The 23,521-nt window shown below is 40.4% G+C and overlaps 2 protein-coding genes across 2 annotated transcripts in view; one reads left to right on the top strand and one right to left on the bottom strand.

Moving 5' to 3' along the window:
• si:ch211-236l14.4 (SITS-binding protein) overlaps positions 1 to 1,003 on the bottom strand; it is a 24,467-nt gene extending 23,464 nt beyond the window's left edge. The window contains exon 1 of the mRNA XM_028584803.1: positions 15 to 1,003. Within this exon, the coding sequence (XP_028440604.1) occupies positions 15 to 485 (471 nt within the window). The 5' untranslated portion in view covers positions 486 to 1,003. The remainder of the gene's footprint in view (positions 1 to 14) is intronic.
• Positions 1,004 to 7,430: 6,427 nt separating this feature from the next.
• The window catches only part of mrpl23 (mitochondrial ribosomal protein L23), a 46,478-nt gene continuing 30,387 nt past the window's right edge, over positions 7,431 to 23,521 (top strand). Inside the window, exons 1-3 of the mRNA XM_028585571.1 lie at positions 7,431 to 7,580; positions 9,198 to 9,320; positions 22,683 to 22,765. Coding sequence (XP_028441372.1) covers positions 7,561 to 7,580; positions 9,198 to 9,320; positions 22,683 to 22,765 — 226 coding nt within the window. The 5' untranslated portion in view covers positions 7,431 to 7,560. The remainder of the gene's footprint in view (positions 7,581 to 9,197; positions 9,321 to 22,682; positions 22,766 to 23,521) is intronic.

Below are 23,521 nucleotides of genomic sequence, written 5' to 3'. Positions count from 1 at the left end.
GAGAGAAACCCTACCTTCAGCTCAACATGACAGTGCACCGGCGCCCAAATCATACTGTAGCACTCCGTCTCCGTCTCCTCATTCACCTTCAGCGAGATCTTCACTTCGGCCACCGAGTCCCATGTATAGCAGAACTCAGTTTTATTCAGCCAGCACAGGTTCCTCACGAAGGGAACCTCGATGTCGGGGTTTCCTACGTTCCCCACATCTATCTCCACATATGTATTGTCCTCCGCCAGGGTCTGTATGACCAGCGAGTGGGTTCTTCTCTCCCAGATCAGTCCGCTAAAAGTCCCCCTGAGGATCCAGTTTTTGTTGGGCTGGTCCACCACTTGCCAATATATGATCCCGATGGTCATAACAAAGAAGACGGCCACCCCGAGACAAGCTATAGCTCCTTTCCAGGTCTCGTTCATCTCCTTCAATCCCGTGTCCCATGTTACCTCTGGGATGGGGCTAGGGTTCCTATTTCGAGCGTGGGGCATGTTGTCTATGAGATCAGCAAAGAATCAAACACAAAAAATCCTGCAGAAATCTCTGTGCGTCAAAAAATCTCTGTTGCTTCATCATGTCATGGTGTTTTCAGTGAGGCTACAGGGCAAACCAGCCTACTCTTTATCTGTACACCGTTTACACTCTTGTTGATTTTTTGCGCAATTGTGCCAGCAACAAAGACCTGTCATGTGAAGAAAGCTGTGAGCAAAAAAAAAAAAAAAAAAAATCCCAACGAGGAAATAAAACAGCATGAATGAATAAGTGACTTACCACATACTGCTGCTGTTTTAAAAGAGTTTCATTTGTAAATTGCATTGGCTGCAGTGAGCTCGTGAGCAGCCCCAAGCCGGGTTTGGCAGCAATGCCTACGAATAGCTCCTAAGACGCTGTCTTGCTTGCCCTGCACTTTCTGACGTAACGCCGGGTTGTTTCTTCAGAGGAAAGGTATAGAGAGGGAAATGTGGGATCGGGGGGGTTTGGTTGAGTCTTGGAACTGCCCGCCGGGCGAGGAGGCCACGGACAGCCTCGAAAGGAGGGATCCCCATGCGTGCTTGCAAAACCCTCCGTGCGCTCTCCGTGCGTAAAGACTGTGGAGACTTGTCATCCGGTGGTTTGGTAGTCAGGGGCGTCAATTGCAATGCCTTATCCAAATTTGATCGTGTAGCGATATCTTAGCAGGGGGTATTTAAGACCAGTGTTGTCTTCATGCCATGTGTGTTTGGTTTAATTGGTTAAATCTAATTGGCTTATTAATCAAACTCACCAATAGGTTAATCATTTTCAGCAATAAATAATTCTTCCACTTGTCCCAGGAATTTCAGAAATGATTTGGTTTTGAAGATGTGTCATGCATCCAGGGACTTGGTTGCGTGTAGAGGTTAAAACGGTTTTGAGACAGTTTGCGTTTACAGTTTCGCTCAGGTTACAAATTGAAATGAACCACCTGTCAACCAACAACTTCCTGCTGAACTTTTTGCTGACCTTTCTATTTGTTTCAATTTCTTGCATTTCCCTTACCAACATGGTGACACTGCTTTCCATAAAATTCCGATACACGTGAAACACTGATTGATTATGTCACAACACTGGAGACTGAGTTGTTAATAATAAATATGTATTGCAGTGAGACAGACTCGCCATGATTTGAAGCACTAGTATAGCCAAAGCTCTAACCTAAAGTATCCAATATGTTGCATGCTCATGCTTTAGGGGAATTGCAACGGAAATAAAAAGTGAAGCAATAAAAGAATCTGCGATGGATTCAGGGTGTGTTGTGATATATCAAAATATATTATAGATTGTGTGAAGTTTATTGTAGCCTACTGTGTAGCTCATGTGGAGTGCACAAGACATTTGAGGGCAGGAATGTTGTTTATGAGTGCCTCAAGGGTAGCCGGGGGTGATGTGATTGGTCGAAAGGTGGCATTTGGACTGTCAACATCCATTGTGTCTGGAGTTATAATGTTAACGTAGTATAGATGGACTACTGTTTGACAATATATGTGCTGCTATATGTGCTGATTAAATGTCCATGTATGTGAATGTACAATTAAAGCAATGACTGTCGCTTAGCTTTCACAGAAGCACATCCTTTGTCATAACTTTCTGAAACCTAAACTTAATACAGATCATGTTGTCTCATTTTAATCCAGTGTCACTATCCATTTATGTCAACACAGTTCTTACTGTAACATGGTCATGGCTCTAGTAGTATCCATAACAACTTTATCAGACCAACAAATAAGACAAAAGTAATCATGGCTGGACCAATGTTGTTATGTTTGTAGGTTAAGGTCTCTTCCGTGGTGCTGTGCACAAGTTATCCCAAGAGTGTCAGTTGACATACCTTGAAGATCAGTTGCCCCTGTCCCTGTTTATGCGTGTCAGCCCCCACCTCCGATCCATCATATAACTCTGGCAGGGGCAGAGACAGTGGATAAGGCTGTGGGAACCTGTGTGAGCACAATTGCCTCACTCCCAATGCAGTTGATTTCAAACTCTCTGGAAATCAGCGCAGGATCGTGAGTGACTTTGTGGTGACTTAGTGACAAACCTTCGGGATAGAAGGAGACAGACGATTCTGTTGTTACTTCTCTTCTTGCAGTAAACAGATGGTGCTTCTGTCTGCACACCAACTAGTTTGAGAATGAAAGACAAAGAAGCTTCACAGTCGGTTAGTGTGTCAGTTGCTGTCATGTGATCATTAGTGACATATTTATACAGCTCATTGCCTCAAGCTGTTTCCTATGTTGCAGCTTATGAGTGCATTTGTGTGCATGTACATGTACTGTAGATGGATAACTGTTTGCATGTGTTTGCGTGTGCAGGCTTGCATTCAGACCCCTGAAATTCAAGTTCAACATGGGCCTTGTGGCAGCCATGCTGCTGGGTCAGAGGTCAGGCTTATGACATCAACGGAACATCCAGGGGGGAGGGTCTAAATTTACACGCCATCCAGATTTCCCCCCGACTCCATCCCTCGCGGCTATTAATAGGCAGAGGACTGCTGCGTGGCATGCACCCGCTCCCTCGGAGAGTGTGAACATGGGACATGAAAAAACAGAGGAATCTGACCTGAACTGGCCACTGCCTCTGACCACTCCGTTAGTGTTGATGGCAAAGGGGCAGAGGTTTAATTAGGTGTGGGGCGGAGCGGCTAATGGGTTTGTGTGTCAAGTGGATGGCTTCATCCGGGCTAGAGAAAGTTCTAAGTTGCAATTATTAAAAAAAAACGTCATAATTAATTAGTTCAGTGTGTTAGCATGCTGATATTTGGTAATGAGCACTTAACATAAAAGTACAGAGTCAGCTGATAGGAATGCTTTTAATTTTGCAGGTATTTTATCATACCCAAAGAATTGGACATATTAAAATTTTGACCAGATGATGGTGCTAAATGAAAAGTCAGGAGACCACCATAGTCAGTAGTATTCATTGTCCGGGAACAATGTATGTATACAATTGTTTGCCAATCCATCCAATAGATGTTGAGATATTTCAATGGATAAATAAAACTTTGATCAACTGGTGGCGCTAGATGAAAAATCATAGGATCACCAGAGTCACTCGGATTCATGCGCTAGGCAGCAGCAATGTCTGTACCAAAATTCATGCCAGTCCATGCAATAGTTGTTGAGATATATCAGTCTGGATTAAAGCGCTCGGCCAACCGTTCATAGAGCCGTGAGTATGAGAGTATGTTAGTATAGATCGGCTGACTTATTCAGTGACCCATGATTGATAACAAGCCACTTAGGCCTTCCTAGGACATCTATGAAACATCTGCTACAGATTGTCAATGAGGAATGAGAATGGTTTTATAAACAACTCCTGCCAAAAATAATAATTGGCTCCCCCGACACAGTTCTAGCTCATCCCTGACTGTGGTACATAACACACATAACATACTGTAGCCCAAGCCTACTGTGTGAGCCTCGCCTGTGACCACAGACGTTAACAGGCCACTGTTGAATCGGATGTGGACTCTCACTAATTGCTCTCTCTGTCTGTGATCATGTTCCTTTACCTGCTCTTCATCCACTTCTCTGTAGCTTTATGGCGCTACTGATAATATCTTTGGATTAGGTGTTTTGCACATAAAGTATTAAATAAAAACTCAAGTTATCATTATCACATATTTTAGCTGAGCAACTATTTAGGGGAATGATTCAAGGAATCAGTATTTCTCATGGAAGGATGAAGTGGCTTCAGACAGAAACACTTAAACAGTCCCGTTACATGCACAACTATTCACTTCATCTGACAAACTTTTCCATCTTCATGTCTGGATCTTCAATTTACTGTTTCCATTTTTTCTTCTCTAGGATATTCAATACCGACAACTTTTCCTCGGGCTGCCTGAGAGTCGGAGGGGGAAAGTTTCCATGCGGCCCCAGCGCCCGCTCTAGGCGGGACAATCTCGCTCTAGACCGAACAGTTTCCGTCCATCCACCTCTGCTACTAGAGCACTCCCTCCTCCTCCCTTACTTTCTCCCTTTTTGTACTGTGACACAAACAGCAACTTTCCACTGCCCCAGACCTGAACTTTTATTCCAATTCTCTCTCTAACTCTCTCTCTCTCACACACACACACACACACACACACACACACACACACACACACACACTGTCACTCAGAACACACTGAGTCTCACTTAGTTGGAAATGTACTGAGTGTCCGAATTAAAATAAATATTAATTGATTGGTGATGGAACTCAACATTACCTTACATGTCCAACTAAGTATTGGTCTAAGTTATGTGTGTGCATGCATATACATTTGTGTGAGATAGGCTTTGTGTATGTGTGCGTGTTTGAATGTTGCGTGTCACACACTGAGTACTGTAACCATAAATGTCAGGCAGTTAAGTGGCCAAGCCATTAACCAGAATATGACTTCTGCAAAACTGAACCATAAGAAGAACATTTTCACAAAGAGCAAATTTAAAAGTAATGAGAGCAGCAGAACTCTCACAGGCTTTTGTCCCATTCATTTGAAAAGCAATAAAAGTTCAACTTAATTTTTAATCGGGTTTTTATTCTTATGGAAATCAGTGAAATTAAATAATGTAGTTAACTTTTATTTTCCATCAAAGAGCCCAACTGTGTGCATTAACAAACAGGCTTGAATCACATCTATAAATGGCAGAGTTGGATAACAGTGTGAGACCGGACTTTTGGCTGAAGGTTGTACCGGTTCACGTTGCTGGCCCCCTCCATTCCCCTTAGACCTGGCCTGGTCTGCACTGGCTGCAGCCTTGCTAAACATTGGCTAATGAGTGCAGCTACTGCTACTGCACCCACAGCAAGCTCCAGGTCTGGGGCCAAGGTAAGGGTCATAAGAACGTGGAAATCAACCGTACTCACATTTCACACGCATGCACGCACGCACGCACGCACGCACGCACGCACGCACGCACGCACGCACACACAAAACATAGGCTAGGTAGGATGAATAATTCATTGTACGCTGAAAGAATAACATGTTTTTTTTTCCTCTAGATGATCATTCTTACAAATGGAGTAAAATCATATTTGGCTTTTTGCTAATGTATTGAGGCAGAATAAAGCACATTTTCAGCAATCATGTCATCACAAGCAAATAGACACATTTACAAAGTCAGAGCTGGATTATTACCCACATAGTGGTCCCCAGGGAAGAAATAACCCGGGGTGGCCCTAACAAGCCTGTGTTCCCAAACTTAGTTCTCCTTGATGTATGCATCAAATCAACTTGAATATTAAATCTCTTAAAAATACATTTACACAAAGGTCAGCTCTATGAGACAGGGTCTCAAGATTAGGTAAAAATGCATGTGCGCAACATCCCAGCTTCAAATCCAGTTAGTCTTGTTGCATGTTGTTCCCTATATTGCTCTCATCCTTTCTTGTCATGTCTTTACTGTCAACTATGTAATAATGCCACAAAATGCCTATAACATGCAGTTGCATTAAGGCCCTTTTCATTTCATAATATTTATATTGATCAATTATTACAATTAGACAGTGATTACACTTACACAGTGATTGTGAGGCATTTGGGGCTAAGAGACTGGGGTGTTAGGGCAGTTAGAAATCCAGTCTTATAAAAAATTCATCATGTATCAAGTGCATTTTTGTTTACATAGTTAAGTTAATTTATCAGTACTCTATTTGTGTAGGCTGACTGCGCATGCACTACTATTTATGTTACTATGTTTCACACCGTCTCAGGTACAAGTATATGTATTCATATGCTGCAGGGACAATCATTTTGAAAGAAAGGATATTTCTGGCTCATCTGGGGATTTGAACCAGCAACCATCAAGTCACAAACCACTACTCTAGTGCCATACATAAAAACACAATATTACTGGAACAGCTTGGCCATTATGGCCTGTACTCTAATTAACACTCTCAATGTAAGTTGAATCATGTTGAAGTTAATGGAATTCAATTTAACTTAATAATTCATTAAACATGTATTGTTCATTTATTGTACTAGTACAATCAAATGCCTAACTGCCCTCTAGCACCGTCCACACACACACACACACACACACACACACACACACACACACACACACACACACACACACACACACACACACACACACACACACACACACACACACACACACACACACACACACACACACACACACACACACACACACTCTCTCCATGGCATCTTAACTGATGGAAACTTCCCACCCTGGCATAGTGTGGGCTGTCAGTATGGTCCATTTCCTGCCAGGTCTGAACAGCCTGAGCCAGGGACTCATGTTCCACTAAGGGAGCCTTCAGTCACTCTTACCCCCGCTGCAGGCACATTGTAGTGCCTGTGAGGTCGGACGCTGGGGCAAAGGGTTTGAATGAGACAAGGTCTCCCTCTGCTGCATTCTCATGTGTCCTAAGAAAATACTCACAGTAGTGACATTCCCAAAATGGGAACCCATTTATATATATATATATATATATATATATAGTATATAGTTTCACTATCACTATCTAAATGTCTATTTATGGATATATACCTCGCCATCTATCAGACTGTACTGAATATTCTGTGCACAACCTTAACTCTTGGTCTTCTTGTCCCATATTTTCAGCCATTTAGTGCAAAATATTAGACTTTCTCTCTACCTATATAATTGGCTGGCTATATTTGCCTTTGTAGTTCAGTGTTTTCAGTGTGTTTTTGATATCTTTAAATTAAGATTTTATAGACTACGAAATATCATCCCAAAATCCTTTTTTGAAATCCAGTGACAGAACTTGAATCTGAACGGTCGAATTTAGGCTACTTCCTTGACTCAGTGTAGCTGCAGCAATATCAGATTTTAAGAAAGGCATTGAATGAATACCCACAGTGCCCCTTGAATTCGTATTTAAAAGCTGCAGGCCAGTAATACATCCCAATACATCCACGATACATTAACGCTGCAGACCTATGACGTTTTCATCAAGGGCATGCGCTGTGCGAGTGTCCCCGGAAGTACATGCATGCATGTGTAGCATTTGACAACCTTGAAAAGACTACAAAACAACTACCTGATATCTTATGTCTCAAAACCCGTTGCAGCGATGCCAGTAACAAGACTATTGTAAGTGTCGAGTTTTTTATCCTAGTTTCTATGCGTAAATACGCGAAAGGACGCCCCAAATAGAGATTCAATCTTTGTTGTTCCGCCTTTCTTTCTGGCAGTTTGGTGAACTAGCTAATCCAGCTAACGTTAGCATGTCCCAGCCTTCTAGCTAGCTGCCCTGTAGTTATGGCTGAATGCAGCTTTTAGCACACGGGGTTTTATTTTGATTTACACGTTGTCGATGCGCTTTCTTCGGTTATGTATGCAATATGTGCGCTCACTGTGAATCTTAATTGGTGTTCACGTAACGCAACAAGAACGTGATCCAGCATTAGCCAGCTATGCTAAAAACAAACTGCCGTAAACATGCAGCTAGAGTCGTAACGTTACAGTAACTATACGTGTTACCATGACACCCAGGCCGTTGTAATCATAGATTTATATCTATATCTATGGTTGTAATGGTCTTCAGATAATAGTGTAACTCACATGTGTCTATACCATAGCCTGTAAAATACTTACATGCTGCATTGGGGCAATAATGTCATATTAAGTCATGTTTGACTTCAACATGATTTTCCACAGATTGAAAAAAACATGTCTGTTTTGATAATATTTTATTGGTCTAGAGGTCGTATTTATGTCGACATGTAAGCTATGCCTTCTTTATCAATGGCTGTTTTCTTATACAATAATCTTGACCTGGGAGATGGTATAATCTAGTTCTTACTGCTTAACAGGCTCGCTACAATGTTAAAGGATAACTCCAGTTTGTTATTATATGTTTTTGTCGTTATGACTATCATTTCTATTGACAATGATAACATTGTAGCTACTCACCAAATTAATTGCCTACATCTGGGAAGTTAGGGGCAGTTAGACGATCTGACAAACGGCAAACAGTGAAACCGCATAATCTAAACCACTTCATTTGGAGGTAAATCTGAAAGTTGGCGTATCTGTAATATTGTAGTTAAAGTAAAATGACAGGTTTATCTATTCCTCCTCTGTCCAGTAATGGCCCAGCACTTTTGTATTTTCTTAAAAGAAACCAAGCCATTGTTTTTCTTTCAGATTTTGTTGTTAACAAAATGTAAGGAAAGACACAGTGTCTGTTTCATATGACCAAAAAAAATCTCAAACTTGCCATTTCGTGCCATTTTCAAGTGAGCTGGGCACTTTCAAGAGATGTGAAAAGGTTCCAGCTGATTTTAGTGAAAAAACCCTTCCTGCCAAGCACAGGATAGTACACAGTCAAATGTTCTTACCAGCTGGTGAACATAGTGGAGCATTTAGCAGCTAAAGACCCAAATACTTCCATACGTCATTACATATAACATCAAGGCACAGCGTGTGGTTTGTGTGATTTGGATGGCAAACCACCAACAGTGATCACATCCTGCGTGTTTTCATCACACGGCCCTCTTTTGATCTTTTATTTCATTTATTTTTTAAATCTCTGCTTTCATCAACTTTTGACAACAATCGGCTATAGCAAATTAACCTAAAATTGCACCACACAATACTACATAATAACTACAGCTATAATATCTTCCCAGTTGTTAGTGTGATTGTAGGAAATACTACTGGATGTCTGGCAATGATAAGATGATAAGAGTCTGCCTCTGCCCTCAGATACCCTCTGTTCCAGCTGGGAAACCCTCAGCTGAGGATCTTCAGACCCAACTGGTTTCTGACTTTGGTGAGGCCGGGAAAAGAGCAGCCTCCTGACACTGTCCAGTTTCGCATCCCAATGGAGTAAGTTTTTGTTCTTTCCTGTCATTGGGTGCATTAAAGGAAATACAAAGGCTGAGCACTCTACTGTAATCCCATACTTCGGTATCTCAATCAAAAGGATTACTATTAGGAATGGCAATTGAGAGCTGGTGATTGGTGATAGTGATTTAAGGTTCATTGTTGGCAGTGCTTTCCATTAAATGCGTTGTTTTAAGAAGCTAAAAGGTGAGTGCTTAATCTCTTCACTTTTTCATTAACTGATTGAATGATTTTGTTTATGAAATAAAAAAGTGAATGCCCACCACATTTCCCTAATGACCTAAATTAATAATTATTTACATTGTTGTCCAATTCAATTTTAGCATTTTCGTTTTTAAAGTAAAAGATGACACCTTCTTAGTGTTCAGCATATTCTTCCACAAAGGTGCATATTTTTTAGGGCGATCAAACGATTATTATTATTTTAATCGCGATTAATCGCAGAATTTCTATAGTTAATCGCATGTTTTATCACATGATTACAATTCTATTATTTTGCATTTCAGAACTGTTTGTAAGTACATATTAACAATGGAAAGCAATTCTTACCAGTGTATCTTTATTGGGAATCAAATGAATGCAAAGAAAGTGTCTTTATGAACTTGATTTTAAGATTTGTATTTGTTTATTATTTATTTATTTACAGTAAACAAAAGAAAAATGTGTGAATCTAGTCACACATTTTAATCTAGAGTCAATATGAGGTTTGGGTATTGTTTGGTTTGGATACAGGTGCTAAAGCGGTACTTTTAAAACGGTACCGGTGCCTGAACCAATACTTTTTAAGAAAGTGAAAAAAAAGAAGGGTACTAAATAACAGTCGGCAACATTAAAGTGCCCATATTATGCTCATTTTCAGGTTCATAACTGTATTTTAAGGTTGTACCAGAATAGGTTTACATGGTTTAATTTTCAAAAAACACCATATTTTTGTTGTACTGCACAACTCTCTCTCTCACTGCTGCAGGTCCTCTTTTCACCTGGTTTCTGTTTTAGCTACAGAGTGAGACCTCTTTTCTTCTTCTTCTTCTGTACTATTTTTGATTGCACTCGCACATGCGCAGTAGCTCAGATGTAGAGCATGTCAGCTAGCTAACTCTAGAGACAGTAAAATAAAGCCTGTTTCTCCAACTTTGGTCAGTTACAAGGCAGGATTAGCTGGGAGACTTCTAAATGAGAGCGCACATGTAAGTCGTTCTTTTGTAGATTATGGTGAACTTGTGTGTGTTGTAGCAGTGCTTTGCTATTGAGAACGACGTAGCATGCTAGCGTTAGCATGCTAACGCTAACGCTACGAGCTAACAGTTGTGGTTAGCCAGCTCATTTCGGACTGTGACGTCACAGAGACACAAATGAACACCCCAAATCCCAGAAAAAGTGTTTTTTTCATAATATGGGCACTGTAAATAACGGCTTGTTTATTACTAAGGCCATATGGTCAAAATTAAATGATTTAATACTAATGTAATAACTATAGCAATAACTTATTTCACTAGTAAATAGCTGTTGAACGACAAAAACAACCACCAGATGGGAAAAGGGCATTTAACAATAATTAAATGCACCACGAGGCTGTAGGTTACCAGTTTCATTGTCTGTGTTTTTCCGACAACGGCAGCTGCAGATTGTTACATCCCGGTGTCGGAATCCTCTACAGTGAAATACAGACAAACTTTACACTGTTTAGCGTTAGCTGTCAGCATTGTAACCGTGTTTAATCCAGCTACTAGCTAGCGGTAGGCTAACGTTAGCTGCTGTTGAGTGTAGTGTTAACTAGCGTCACGTGCAGCGATGCTTCTGTTGCCTGTAACGTTTGGTTCAGAGCATCAGAGAAAAGCGCAGGCATATCAGTGGCACCGAAATCTGCGTTGCTATCTGGTCCGGCAGATACCGGTCGTTAAGGCACTGGTGCCTTACTAACACCGGATTTCGGTACCCAACCCTGGTCAATATAGTGTGCAGTAACTCCTAAATAATTTGGATCACTTACTGACGTCCAGTGATCACCTTACATAACTTTGCAGCAGTTCCAGTTTGGTTGCTTTCTCCGTGTCGTACAGGCTGCATATGCGTGCGTGAAACTACTGTCCCCCTCGACGGCAATGTATAAGACGGGTCAGAACATGCCAACCGTAGTCTTCAAGACCCGAGTCTTCTACAATGCTGACAGGTCTGCAGTTAGTTGCCACCCATTTCGCAAGAGCTGTAGTAATTCTTTGGGATTTGGTTTCATCCACAGGTTGGCAACTAGCACTCTCCAAAGTAGTGCTTTGCCTGAGCCCGCTAGCATCAACCTGAGTCACGTTAACTGTACTATGCTTAGCTTGTAGATAGCAGCTCAAGCTTGACGTGCTTCGGTGATATTTTAATTCGGCTTTACACAATGTGCATTTGGCTTTCGACCTGTCCGGGAAATAAAAAATAAAAAGCGCCATTCAAAATTGTTTTGCTGCTGTCTTTCTCCATTATGCCTGCAGCCTGCAGCCTGCAGCAGCAGAATGTGTTACGAGGAAGTATGGCAAAGTGCGGCAAAGGGTCAAAATAGTAGCCTATTAGGCACAATGCAAAGCCGAGTGAAGTGAAAATAAATTAATGAATGGCGGCATGCTATTATAAAAAAATAAATGAACGCGTTATGCTTGGCCCTTAATCGCATCGCGATTAATGCGTTAATACTGACAGCCCTAATATTTTTTAGTCTGCAATCAGTAGTGTTTCTTACTATTAAAAATGGGGGTTAAATATTTAGATGAGTTTACTGTGACTGAAATTTTGCTTTAGCATACATTTTGGTATTCTGATGCCACTATTTTGTCCTTATGTCCCTCACCAAGATGCATAACTAGTCTATTGGTTGTTTGTTATATACTACACTTAGAGATGGCCCGATACCACTTTTTTGATTCCCGATAGCGATTCTGATACCTGAACTTGCGTATCGGCCGATACCGAGAACCGATCCGATACCAGAGTGTCATATATTTTATTGTGTTTTAACAGCTGTATACTACTATCCCTGTATGGATGTGATATGATTTCTATCTTTGTTGTCGGTCTGGCTCAGTTTAAACTCTTTGTGAAACATGAACAAACACAAACAATGAATGCCCCAGAACTTTCTTTTATTTTCCAGTTTGACAGCCAGTTATAACGGAAAAAGAACATAAAAAAACTAATTTAACGTAGATTTTCTTCAGGGCTTTATTACGTGGTATCAGATCGGTGCATAAACTCCAGTACTTCCCGATACCGATACCAGCGTTTTAGGCAGTATCGGAGCCGATACCGATAATGGTATCGGTATCGGAACATCTCTAACTACACTACTACTACTACTACTACTACTACTACTACTACTACTACTACTACTGTGATATGGAAATAAGTAACATTTTGTGTTGATGTACATGTATAGTAGAGACAGTAAATCATCTTATCATGTGGCTGTCCTGTTAATGCCTAATTCTACTTTATTTATACGTGTTCTTAGTAAGGGAAATTCACTTGCAAGGCCACTATCAGCTTCTGTCATTAATTTTTCAATTCACAGCGTTCAGACCAAACTTAGAACACATTTCTTACTATCTTGATAATGTCCATTGCTATAAATTATTGTAAATGTCGAACTTGTTCATCTTTCTCCAGTCTCCATAAAGCCAAACAATACATACTACAGTACATTTATTCCTCTGAAGCTGCAACTGCTCACAATCACAGCTCCTTATAGTTTGAAACATATGAATTGTTCCTAAGGTGAATTTGTAGACTTGCATCAATTAAAATGCTAAACGGCTTACTTGCTCATCTTATGAGACTCCAAAATCTGTTATTTTATTTGGAATCAAGTGTATTTGAGGCTATTACTTTTGTTAAACTATAGTAGTAGTTTAGTGTCACTCAGAACTATTATATAATGAACGTATGTTTCACGTTTTGTGCTGCCCTAAATTGGGTTTACTGGCACTGTAGCAGTCTTGCTGGACTAGTATAATGCAGCTGGAGTTGGGCATCACAGCCACCAGGTGGCGTGACAGTCTCAAGAACAAAAATCGGTGGCTCAGTCCTCAACAGTATAGAGGCCTCTTTTACCACGTTATGGCTGTCTTTAATGAGCTCAGTTGCAATGATTGACTTGTGAAAGGCTGACATGGGCAGTTGGGTGGGGGGTGAGTTCAAAAGTGCTTTTACTTGGCTCTGCAGTGGAGATTCAGGCCAAGTTGTAGACAGCGAGATGTCAAACATTAGTCATCTCGAGGAGCCAATATTAATATCCAAAGTGAAATGTTCTTGATCATGCCAAACCTCCAAAACTCGTGTTCAATTGGGTTTAATATATGTCATACCACTTCACTGCCTCTTAATTTTGCACATGAACGCTCCTTTGCTAAGTGTATACTGAATATGTGTTGTTTCTTCTCTTCTGACTAGTCAGTTTGGTGGGTTTGGACAACACGTCAACAGTACGTCCTTACCAGTCAGCACTTAGTAGTGTTGAGCTGATTCCGACTACCTCTGCGAGCCAAGGTCACTGAGGTTAGCAGTGCTCCTCAGGCGATGAGAGCGCCAGAGTCCATACTGGGGAGAAAAATTGAAGTTTAAGGCAGATCATCTATGTGTCTCTGGTGGGGTTTAGACCATAATCTGTTCATCCAGGTGCCTGGCCCCCCACTCCGATTCTTGCCTCTTCTCTGCCAAACTCCTAGGGTGCTTATGTAATTGTGTGAGTGTGTCTGTGTGATCGCTTGTCAGTGTGGGTTAGTCATTCTGTGTGTCTTTGTGTGTATATATGCACAAAAGTGGGTAAGTGCAGGGTGCATGTGTGTTTTATAAGGGTGTGTAAGAGTTTTTTTTCCTTGCAGTCTTTGATGCCTGGGAGAGGTGCATGGCTGATTGATATGCTGCTGGGGCCTCAGTGTGTGCTCGAAACACCGTTATTTTTTTTAACTTTTTAGACACCCAATGTAATAAATGGACACACATGGAGAGACAGTGACATAAACCAAATATCACTCCCACTCCCGGGTTATTGATGAGTCTGAGTCATTACGGCAGTGAAAGCTGTTGTAGTTATGACTCTCAAGAGTAGGCGGTGTTGGCGTGGGTAAGTTGTAGTGCCAAACAGCTGTTAATGAGAAATGGTTATTGTGGCGTTCTCAGGACAATAACACAAGGTGACCTTTTTCTTTCTCCTTGACACCTGGGAGCCAAATATCTATGGTTGTCTGTCTTGTTCTCTCTAGCTTGTTTTTTTTTGCTTTTTGCAGTATCACTCACTTGCTATCATCTGCGCATGTCTTTTTCTGTCCCACCCTGGGCTCTGCTGTTTATTGTGCTTTTCTTAAACGCTTTGCAACGCGTCCAAGACCAATCCCTTTTTGGCACTTGTTGTTTGAGACACCTGGCCTGTGTTCTCTCATAATTCTCTTTCTACCTGCTGGAGGGACATATTTGTTTGTCTTTTTGATTGTTCTCCAACCTTTTGTGCTTTGTTTTTATTTCCTCTCCGCTCACGAAGGAAGATCATCAAATTTCTGGGTTTACACCCACACACCTCTTGTGCCTCACCTGGCATGGACAGAGGCCAGCGCTGACACACACACACACACACACACACACACACACACACACACACACACACACACACACACACACACACACACACACACACACACACACACACACACACACAAACAAAAAAAAAAACGCTGAACATTTTGTTCGTTCTACCACTCAAGTCACATTTCATGCTACTATGCAGTCTTACTATGAAACCAGACCATGCTGCGGTTTCTCACTGTAATCAGACAACTGACCCTGCTACACAGCAGCTCACATTGTCGTTCCACTCTGACAAGTGTTCCGTACCTGTTGGATCCAACAATATTATGATCGCCATGGCAATCACTCTGTTTCTGTTCACTCGTTCCACTTCATAAACGCATGGCTCAAGCTGAAAACTGGGTTATTTTTCACACAAATTAACCTCCGTTTATGTCATAGGAAGTCATGTCGCAAGGCAGTAAAGGGGTGTAACTAACTGTCAAGTCTTTACTGACCCGTCTCTCTGTAGGGAGTTTAGTGACTCCTGGAGACCTGTTCTTTGATCTATTTTTGTTCCATTGTCAGACCAAAACCCGAACAATAAATATATTCCTTCACATGCTGCTCTTATTCTCGCAACTTCTCGACTGTCTATTCTCTCCCAAAGTCTCAGGTTCCTCAATGGCTTTCCCTCTAAACAAAGTCTGCTATTATGATCTTGATACTTAGTGTTGAGCAACTTTTGTGCTTGTATTGTCTCTGTAGATGGGAGTGTTAAAGAAGTGAGTTGCATATCTCGACCCAAACTTGACAATGGGGCAGGCTGACAATGAGGAGCGACTTTCTTTTGCCTTTCATCTGCGTAGAAAACCACTCTCCTGTTTCATTCTTGCCGCTAAGCTCCTCTGACACAATGTACTTTGAAGTTGTGTGTGTGTGTGTGTGTGTGTGTGTGTGTGTGTGTGTGTGTGTGTGTGTGTGTTTATGGGCTGTTTGGTGTACCTTACTGTATGGTGTGTTAAACACAACGTTAACATGTCAGAGGGACAATTCAGTTGTTTGTTTTTGAGGAATGGTCCTGGTCTTTTGAGACTAAAGTTTGAAGTTGTCCTGTCTTTCAGCCAGTAGTGGTAAAGATTTACCTATGTACTCCCTTACTCTTGCTATTTGGCATGTATGTCATCATGCTATTTTCCACATATACCATTTCATAATTTGGCTGTATTAGCTGATACAAGAGCAGTTAAAACAGAAAATAATATCTATGTCAGCCTTAAATGAGGTTTGGCCATCACCATTTTTATAAAAGATTTTTTGGAAGCAACATAAGGCAACTTACATACAGAAAAAAGAGGGCCATGTAGTTGATGATGTGTTGAAGGATTGAGGTTCCTCCCAACTGCACCAAGCGCCTGTCGCCTGCAACTCTGCATCACCTCTATGTGTGGCTGCATCCTCTTCTTTTCCATTCCCTTGTAATACTTAAAGTTGATCTGCCAACCAAAAAGACCCTATAAAAGCCAAAATGTAGATACAGCCCAGTTTCTATCAAACAAGGAACCACTTTAAATGTCTTCCAGTGGTTTGCCAAGTCAAGTTGCTAAAACAAGCAACCTTTCCAAGGAGGATTCATGGTAGCCACAAGAAGCATGATGGTCACTGATTCACCCTATACAAAGTAATATTCATCCTAAAACATGATGACAACAGCGACGCCCCCATTCTTTGGATCAAATGTTGTTATAGCGATTACTCATTTACAAGGAGTGTGTCAAGACATTCAGTTTACAGAGTGGAGTACACACACCATTTTTGAAACATGACTCACCATGATGACCACTAATCCTACCCGAAGATGAAACTGAACTACCAGATTTACATTTCTCACATAACATTAATTCAATTAGTCACGTTCCCACCGCTAAACAAACTGTTTGTTGTTAACCTGATAAAAGGGTCTACATTGGTATGTCTTCACATAGCTAAGTTATAGGTCATTTTCTGGAGATTGCAGCAATACACTGAGTACAGCAGTAGCGCCAAAGTGTTCGTACATACATACATACATACATTTAATTACATTGTTAAACACAAGATATCTGATGCCTCATTAGTTGTTTGAGTGAAACATTGAACCAGGCTTTGCTATTTTTGTTGATAATTTTAATTTTTTATTTATAAACTGGAACCACTTTCAAAACACAGTAACTGTGCTTTATAATAAAATCCACACACATTAACACAAAGAGAATAAGATGAACCAAAAGCCAAAAAACTAAACCCATAATAAAACAGAGTAAAACCAACTAAAATGTCATAAAACATAAAATGAAATCACCAGAAAGCAATTTAAAAAAAAAAGTGGGTTTATAAAAGAGACAGGGTTTAAAGCCCTGCACTGGGTTGCACCAGCTAAGCGCAAGTTCAAACGAAGACTAGTTTGAACGTAAATTGTAACTTAGGTCGGAGTTTACACGCTACTAACATTTTGAGGGTTGCAACAGCTGAAATAGTTCTAACGTAGGCATAAGTTACAACTTAAATCTTACACCAAGCACTTAGTAGGTGTAAAGCTTTTGTTTTCCATGAGTGGCGCTATAAAGGATGACCGACCTGCTGGCAGCAGTCTTGGGTTAGATAACCTTAATAACAGCTACTAACGTTAATCATAACAGTTTTCCAGTTTAGGCTATCATTATGTCTGTTATTATAACGTCACAATTGAATCTACCCATAACATAATGGACTACCCCATGTTGTAGTTGACGTTTCACCACTCAATGTTGTTATTTTGCACTAACGTTAGTAGGGCTGCAGCTATCGATTATTTTAGTAATCGAGTATTCTACCGATTATTCCATCGATTAATCGAGAAATCGGATAATAAATACTTTTGTTTTATTGAAGAGCAATAATATACAATAGTTTGGTTTAATTTTTGGAAAAAGCTAAATGTTTTTGCCTACATTCCTTACAATGTCATCTCTCAAAAAACTAAACATATTAAGTGCATTTAAGTGCCATATTACATTGTTTTTAAAGAAAACATTTTCCGAAATGCAGTAACAACCTCAAACTAAGGCATACATTAAACATACATAAACATTACCTTAAGTTGTGCAACTTAACTTTCAGAACTACAAGTTTCAACCTGAGACTGATCTGTATATAGGCCGATATGTAAATATTAGTTATACTCAACCTATTTTCATTTATATATTTGATTACAATGCTACACAGCTCTGTTACACTTAAGCTAGTAAATTGTTGATCAGCTGTTTCTCCGTGAAGAGAGAGAGCGAGTGAGAGAAAATGGTGCGCAACAATCAATTTTTCCGGCTCTTTAGATTAAATTGTGGTCACCACTACGTATTTTCTTGTCTTTGATTTTAGTAGTTGTTTTGTTTGGTGTAGTTTCATCGTCCATACGACTCTGTGATTTACCTTGGTCTGGTCCGCCCCGTGGAATGGATTATTAAATTAGATTAATTAATTAATTTAGATGCTGAAGCATTGACGTTGTGCTATTATTGTGGTAAGCTAGTTTGATTTTGCAGTAGACATACTGTACAGAGTTTTCGTTTTAATTACGTTTGAACTGATTCCAAACTTTGGACACTTTCTGTTGTTTTCTCCAGCCTGTTTCTTCTCTTAGCCCCTTATGCTAAGGTTAAGGTTGCATAGTTGTCACCTAGCGTCACTGCGTCCACGTTGGGACAGCTATTGGCCGTATTCGGACACTTCCGACCGGACGCACTTTCCGGTCTTTTTTCCCAGTCCTTTACGTTTCCGATCATCACCAAAAATGTTAGCGGAATTATCTATACCCATCTAACAATCTACGTATTCATTTTCATATATGTACATGGACATTTACATGTCTTATTAGTATATGAAAGTAACTTTGATGAGGGAAAGCTTAAGAACGCTTGGCCCACGCTCAGGCGACGCTCGGGAGATGCTCGGGCGACGATTTCTCACTCTAAAAAGTTTATATCTTTACTGTAATGGAAATTAAGGAGCTTTTATTGCATTATTCAGAATTATTGAAGCATGTCATTTTATTGTGAACAATCCCGGTAGTTTTGACAGCATTGATGGGACTTAATACCCCAGAAAAACCAGCAGCGCCCAGTGTTTACAGTGAGGAGATAGCGGTGTCCAGTTATGGCCAAGGGCAGCGCATGGCTAATTCACCGGTGTTAGCTTCCTTTAGCTGGCTCTTGTGAAGTAAAAGCTAAAGTAAATAGTTAAAGCAACACTAGAGAACTTTTCCCGCTTTAGCAAGCAGCTTAATCCCAGGAAAACACCACAGAGAGTTTCAGCCTACATGCACGTTTTAAAAAAAATATTTGTCATATTTAACGAAAATTCGAATCCCAAAATTGAATACCTACCCATTGAACGAATATTCGGATCCAGCCCTACTAATTTCTAATTTATGCTCTCCCTGAGTTGATCTTTTGACTCAAAGCAGTACATGTACAGTTGAGTGACATACTTTAGAAGCATGCTGATAGTCAGTACAAGTATTAATCTGTAATTATATTCCTCACTGCAGTATAACTCTGTATTTATTCTCTCCTAAAAAGGTATTGGTTGGGAGATAAATTAGTGGAAACAAAAATTAAAAGTATGTAAGAGGTAATGATTCCAGCATTTTTTGTTCAGCGATTTCCAATTCCGAGTGAGTCCGATACAAGTCCTGATTGCTGATTTATTTTTCAAGAAGTGGGGAATGACAATGCAACAAAGGTACTTAGCTGGTATCCAACCAGGTTTTGTGGTACCTTTTAGACCACTAGGACGTTCCCAATTTCTTGTTTTCTTTAACATCAGTTTTAAAGAGAGTTCTCAGCCTCTACAAATATTATTCAACCAAAACAATCCAGATCTGCTAGTGTTTTAGTCAGTAAGTATTGTGTATTATTTGTGTTAAAGATCGTAGTGAGTGGGTGGCTGTATAGGACATCCTTTATTATACTTTACAAGAGAGGCCATTCACCTGGCAGATGTTCTTTTAGCACCAACGTATCAATGGACAAGTAGCATTCTAGCAGTAATCTCTGAGCTTTCAGAATACATTCACTATCCTTATTGTCAAAGACTGTCACAGCTGCCTCTGTCCAGTCTTGTACTTCTCCAACTGTGCCCTTTCACCTATTTCTCATATATGCTTTTAGGGCACAGGTGTAGATGGACCGCCTTAAACTATTGGAAATGATACTTACAATCTCCTTGGCTCAGTGTGTGTTTGCCCATATTTGAGAATAGGAAATATACTGGAGCATAGAGATTCATTCCAGAGGAAGAATTACATTTTAGAGCAGCTGATAGAGGTGTGGGTGTTAATCTGCAGATTGACCAATCTGTTACATTCTCACACACAAACAACGATGTCGCAGCGGTCAAGTTTACCCTGTTTCTTCATCCGTGCCTGCATCCCTTCAGAGACCTGTTTCTTTTAGCACTGCTTGATATCAGATTTAGGTCTTATATCTCCCCTTTGAGCCTTTCCGTGAACAATGCAGAACAATATAACCTTTTGAATTGTTTTCTGACAATGATGCCAGTGTGCCTGCTTGAAACCTGCTCTGCAACAACGGACCGTAATTGAACCTAATCCATCGTCTGCGTCATCTGATGCCCTTCTGGGTTGTGTGTTTGGAGTTCTTTCATCATCTTGGGCAAGGAATCTTCAAGCATGTGTGTTTGCGTATAAATATATACCAGTTGCTGAGGAACGATGCCTTTAGCCCTGGCAGTTGCTGGAGGCAGTTTTTCATTCTTTCTGTGAGGCAGAGGTGTGAAAGGTTAGCTTGTGGAGTCAGATGGGTGTTTATACTGGGATGATGATCAGATGCTGCCTGCATCGCTATTGGAGACACCACACCCTTTGTCTAAGTTTAGCCTTGTTTATGTACACACTTAACTTGACATCTTCTCCTCAGCATTCAGCCCAAGGCTTTATCTCAGACTGGATTCCAGTTTTAGCTGAAATGGGAGTCATGTGTTGACTCAGGTCAGAGATAAACAGCTATCTCATATAACCCATGTAAATCTAGTGTTCAGTGTTGGTGTGTGTGTCTTAATATATAAATGAATAGGTATCTATATATATACACATTCTTTTGTGTTTGTTACATTTTCCATTTGGATTATTACTGACATTGATTGCTGATTATTGATAAATGATCATTCATTAGTTTGATGTGTGTTCTTGGTTTTCTTTTTCCAATTGTTTTATCTTTGTGTAATCTTGTGCACAGTAACAGACATGACCATGCTTGTGCATGTTTCATATATGCTATGTCTATGTTTGTGGTGACTGGATAATTTGAGTACTTAAAGCAGTAGGATTTAGATTCTCCCCATTAATCAGGATCAGTGTTCCCTCTGCTAATGATCCATAGGAGACCTCGCAGTCCCCATGCCACTTCCCTCTCTTCCAGTTCCCCGCCTCTGCTTTCTAGGAAAACATGTCTGTTAGCGCTATCACGCTCTCTTTTTTTTTTTTCCTCTCTTGATTCTCTCCTCTCGACTGGGTAACGGGAGACAAATAGGCTTAAAGGGTCCTTGACAAATTTGTTTACGCCTTTCTTCACACAGTGATGGAGAAACTCCTTCACCCTAACACCGCCAGTGGTCCTGGACCAGTACTGGGTCTGAGAAGGAGAGCTCAGTGAGTGCTTAGTTCTCTCGTCTCTCAAAGGCAGCTGTCTGAAGTTGATGTTTGGTATAAAAACCCTACCGTACTCAACAGTCACCACATCAAACCATCCTGCTTCTGTAATGGTGGAATCAAATGTGGAAATAGTTAAAAGTATCGTAAATGTAAGTTTACCTCTCTTGATAAACGCAATTTAGCAGGTCAAATAGAAGTGTTCTAGGTCTACATCAGTGTTGTTGCCAAAATGTAGTGTATTATAGTGGAAAAGGCAATTGTTTGTACAGCATGGAAACATATATTACATCATTCTTAGGTACAAAGAGTCTTTGTGTTCACGGATGGGATTTTCTCATGCAAAAGTTTGCCTCACCAAATATTGTTACAGCAGCTCATGGTATTGTGCTGATTGCTGTGAAAAATAGTGGATATTACATTATCATGTTACATAAATATGAGGTGATAGAAAACTCCATAGCTGAGGCACTCATGTTAGACCACAGCGTTGCTATTAAGCACTTTGTCAGACGCATTTGGGAAGTGCTCTCTACCATGCTAATCCAATTGGCCAGATTGATTAGCAGTTAAAAGCCTTTCTTCCTCTGGTCGGAGCAATCCGTTCCAAATGTTGCCCAGTGGGCTAGCTTTAGCTGGGCTGGCCCACCGGATCAGTTAGTGCCAGGCCCACTTCCTGTGTAGGGTTTCACCGTGCACGATCAATACATGCAGACAGCTAATTGGATGAACACTGACACTCACATTTCTCTTCTCTCCACTTTATGGTCCAGAGAATAAAAGCTGAAGATGGGTTTAAAGGGTAGACTGACCTGTCAGTTACAGTAGGTAATATAACAGCAGAGTTTATGGTAATGTAGTGTGGAAATAGGCTGTATAATTTCTATGTCTGTGTCAATTAAGTGAATGTGGTGTTATTTGATGGACAGTGATCCAAGTGCTGGACTGTAACCTCAGACATCTTCCCTCACTCCCTTCCCATCTCACAAACACACTCAAACAAATCAAATCCTTACCAAATGTAAACACTAATGCTGGATGCCTTGTTTGACCCCTGTTCTCCTCTCTCTCCATCTCCTCCTTATTTGTGTGTTTTTCTCGTCTCTATCCGTTCTGGACAGAATGACCAAGTGTGACGTAAAGAACTACCTGGAGAAGATCTATAACGTCCCTGTAGGAGCAGTCCGTACCAGGATACAGTTTGGTGAGTGTCTTCGCACAAGCATTTCATCCAAATTAAAATCCTAAAGTTGTACTGCAGCTGTTGTGAGTAAATCAAGCAAATGGTGCTCTTAACCTAAGCTCTTAACTTCTATTTATCTCTGTCTCTGCAAATACTGTAAAGTATATACATAGTTAATTTGATAACTTGATTACAAAATAACTTTAACTTCCTACATTAAATAATTATTAAGCAATACATTTAATGTCAAACCATATTGTGTTGGAATTTCATATAAAACAATTTTATACAGTGATATACAAGACAACTCACTACAGCCCAATATTATAAGTGTACTGTAAAATAAGTGTTTCAGCAATCTGTATAGCTCTGGTTCTAATTGAAATGTGTCTCTAAAGTATGAAACATTTACTATCTGTAGGCATGAAAGATGACTGCAAAGAGTTTTAAATAGCTGTGATCAACTTTAATTTATGTTAAAAATTAAACACATTAAATAGCACCCTCGTGAATTAGCCTACTGTTGCTAACGTACATTCATAAATCTTACATAACATTGTCCGTACCCACAGGACATCAGACTGACTTATTGATGCACGCACACAGTAGTGTCCACAAAGTTAGTCCAATGAGGGGATAAAGGAAAGTGTGATAGCGTTCCACGTTAACGCCTTTTCTCTCTCGCTCGAGACCTCTGTGTCCAAGCCGAGGCGCAGAGCGTGGTTACCGCATGCTGATACGTTACTAGTCCAGATAGAGCGATACTATACTGATAGG

Source organism: Perca flavescens, chromosome 8 (genome assembly GCF_004354835.1).
Source record: "Perca flavescens isolate YP-PL-M2 chromosome 8, PFLA_1.0, whole genome shotgun sequence".
Classification (NCBI taxonomy): Eukaryota; Metazoa; Chordata; class Actinopteri; order Perciformes; family Percidae; genus Perca; species Perca flavescens.
This window is presented reverse-complemented; position numbering and strand designations above follow the sequence as displayed.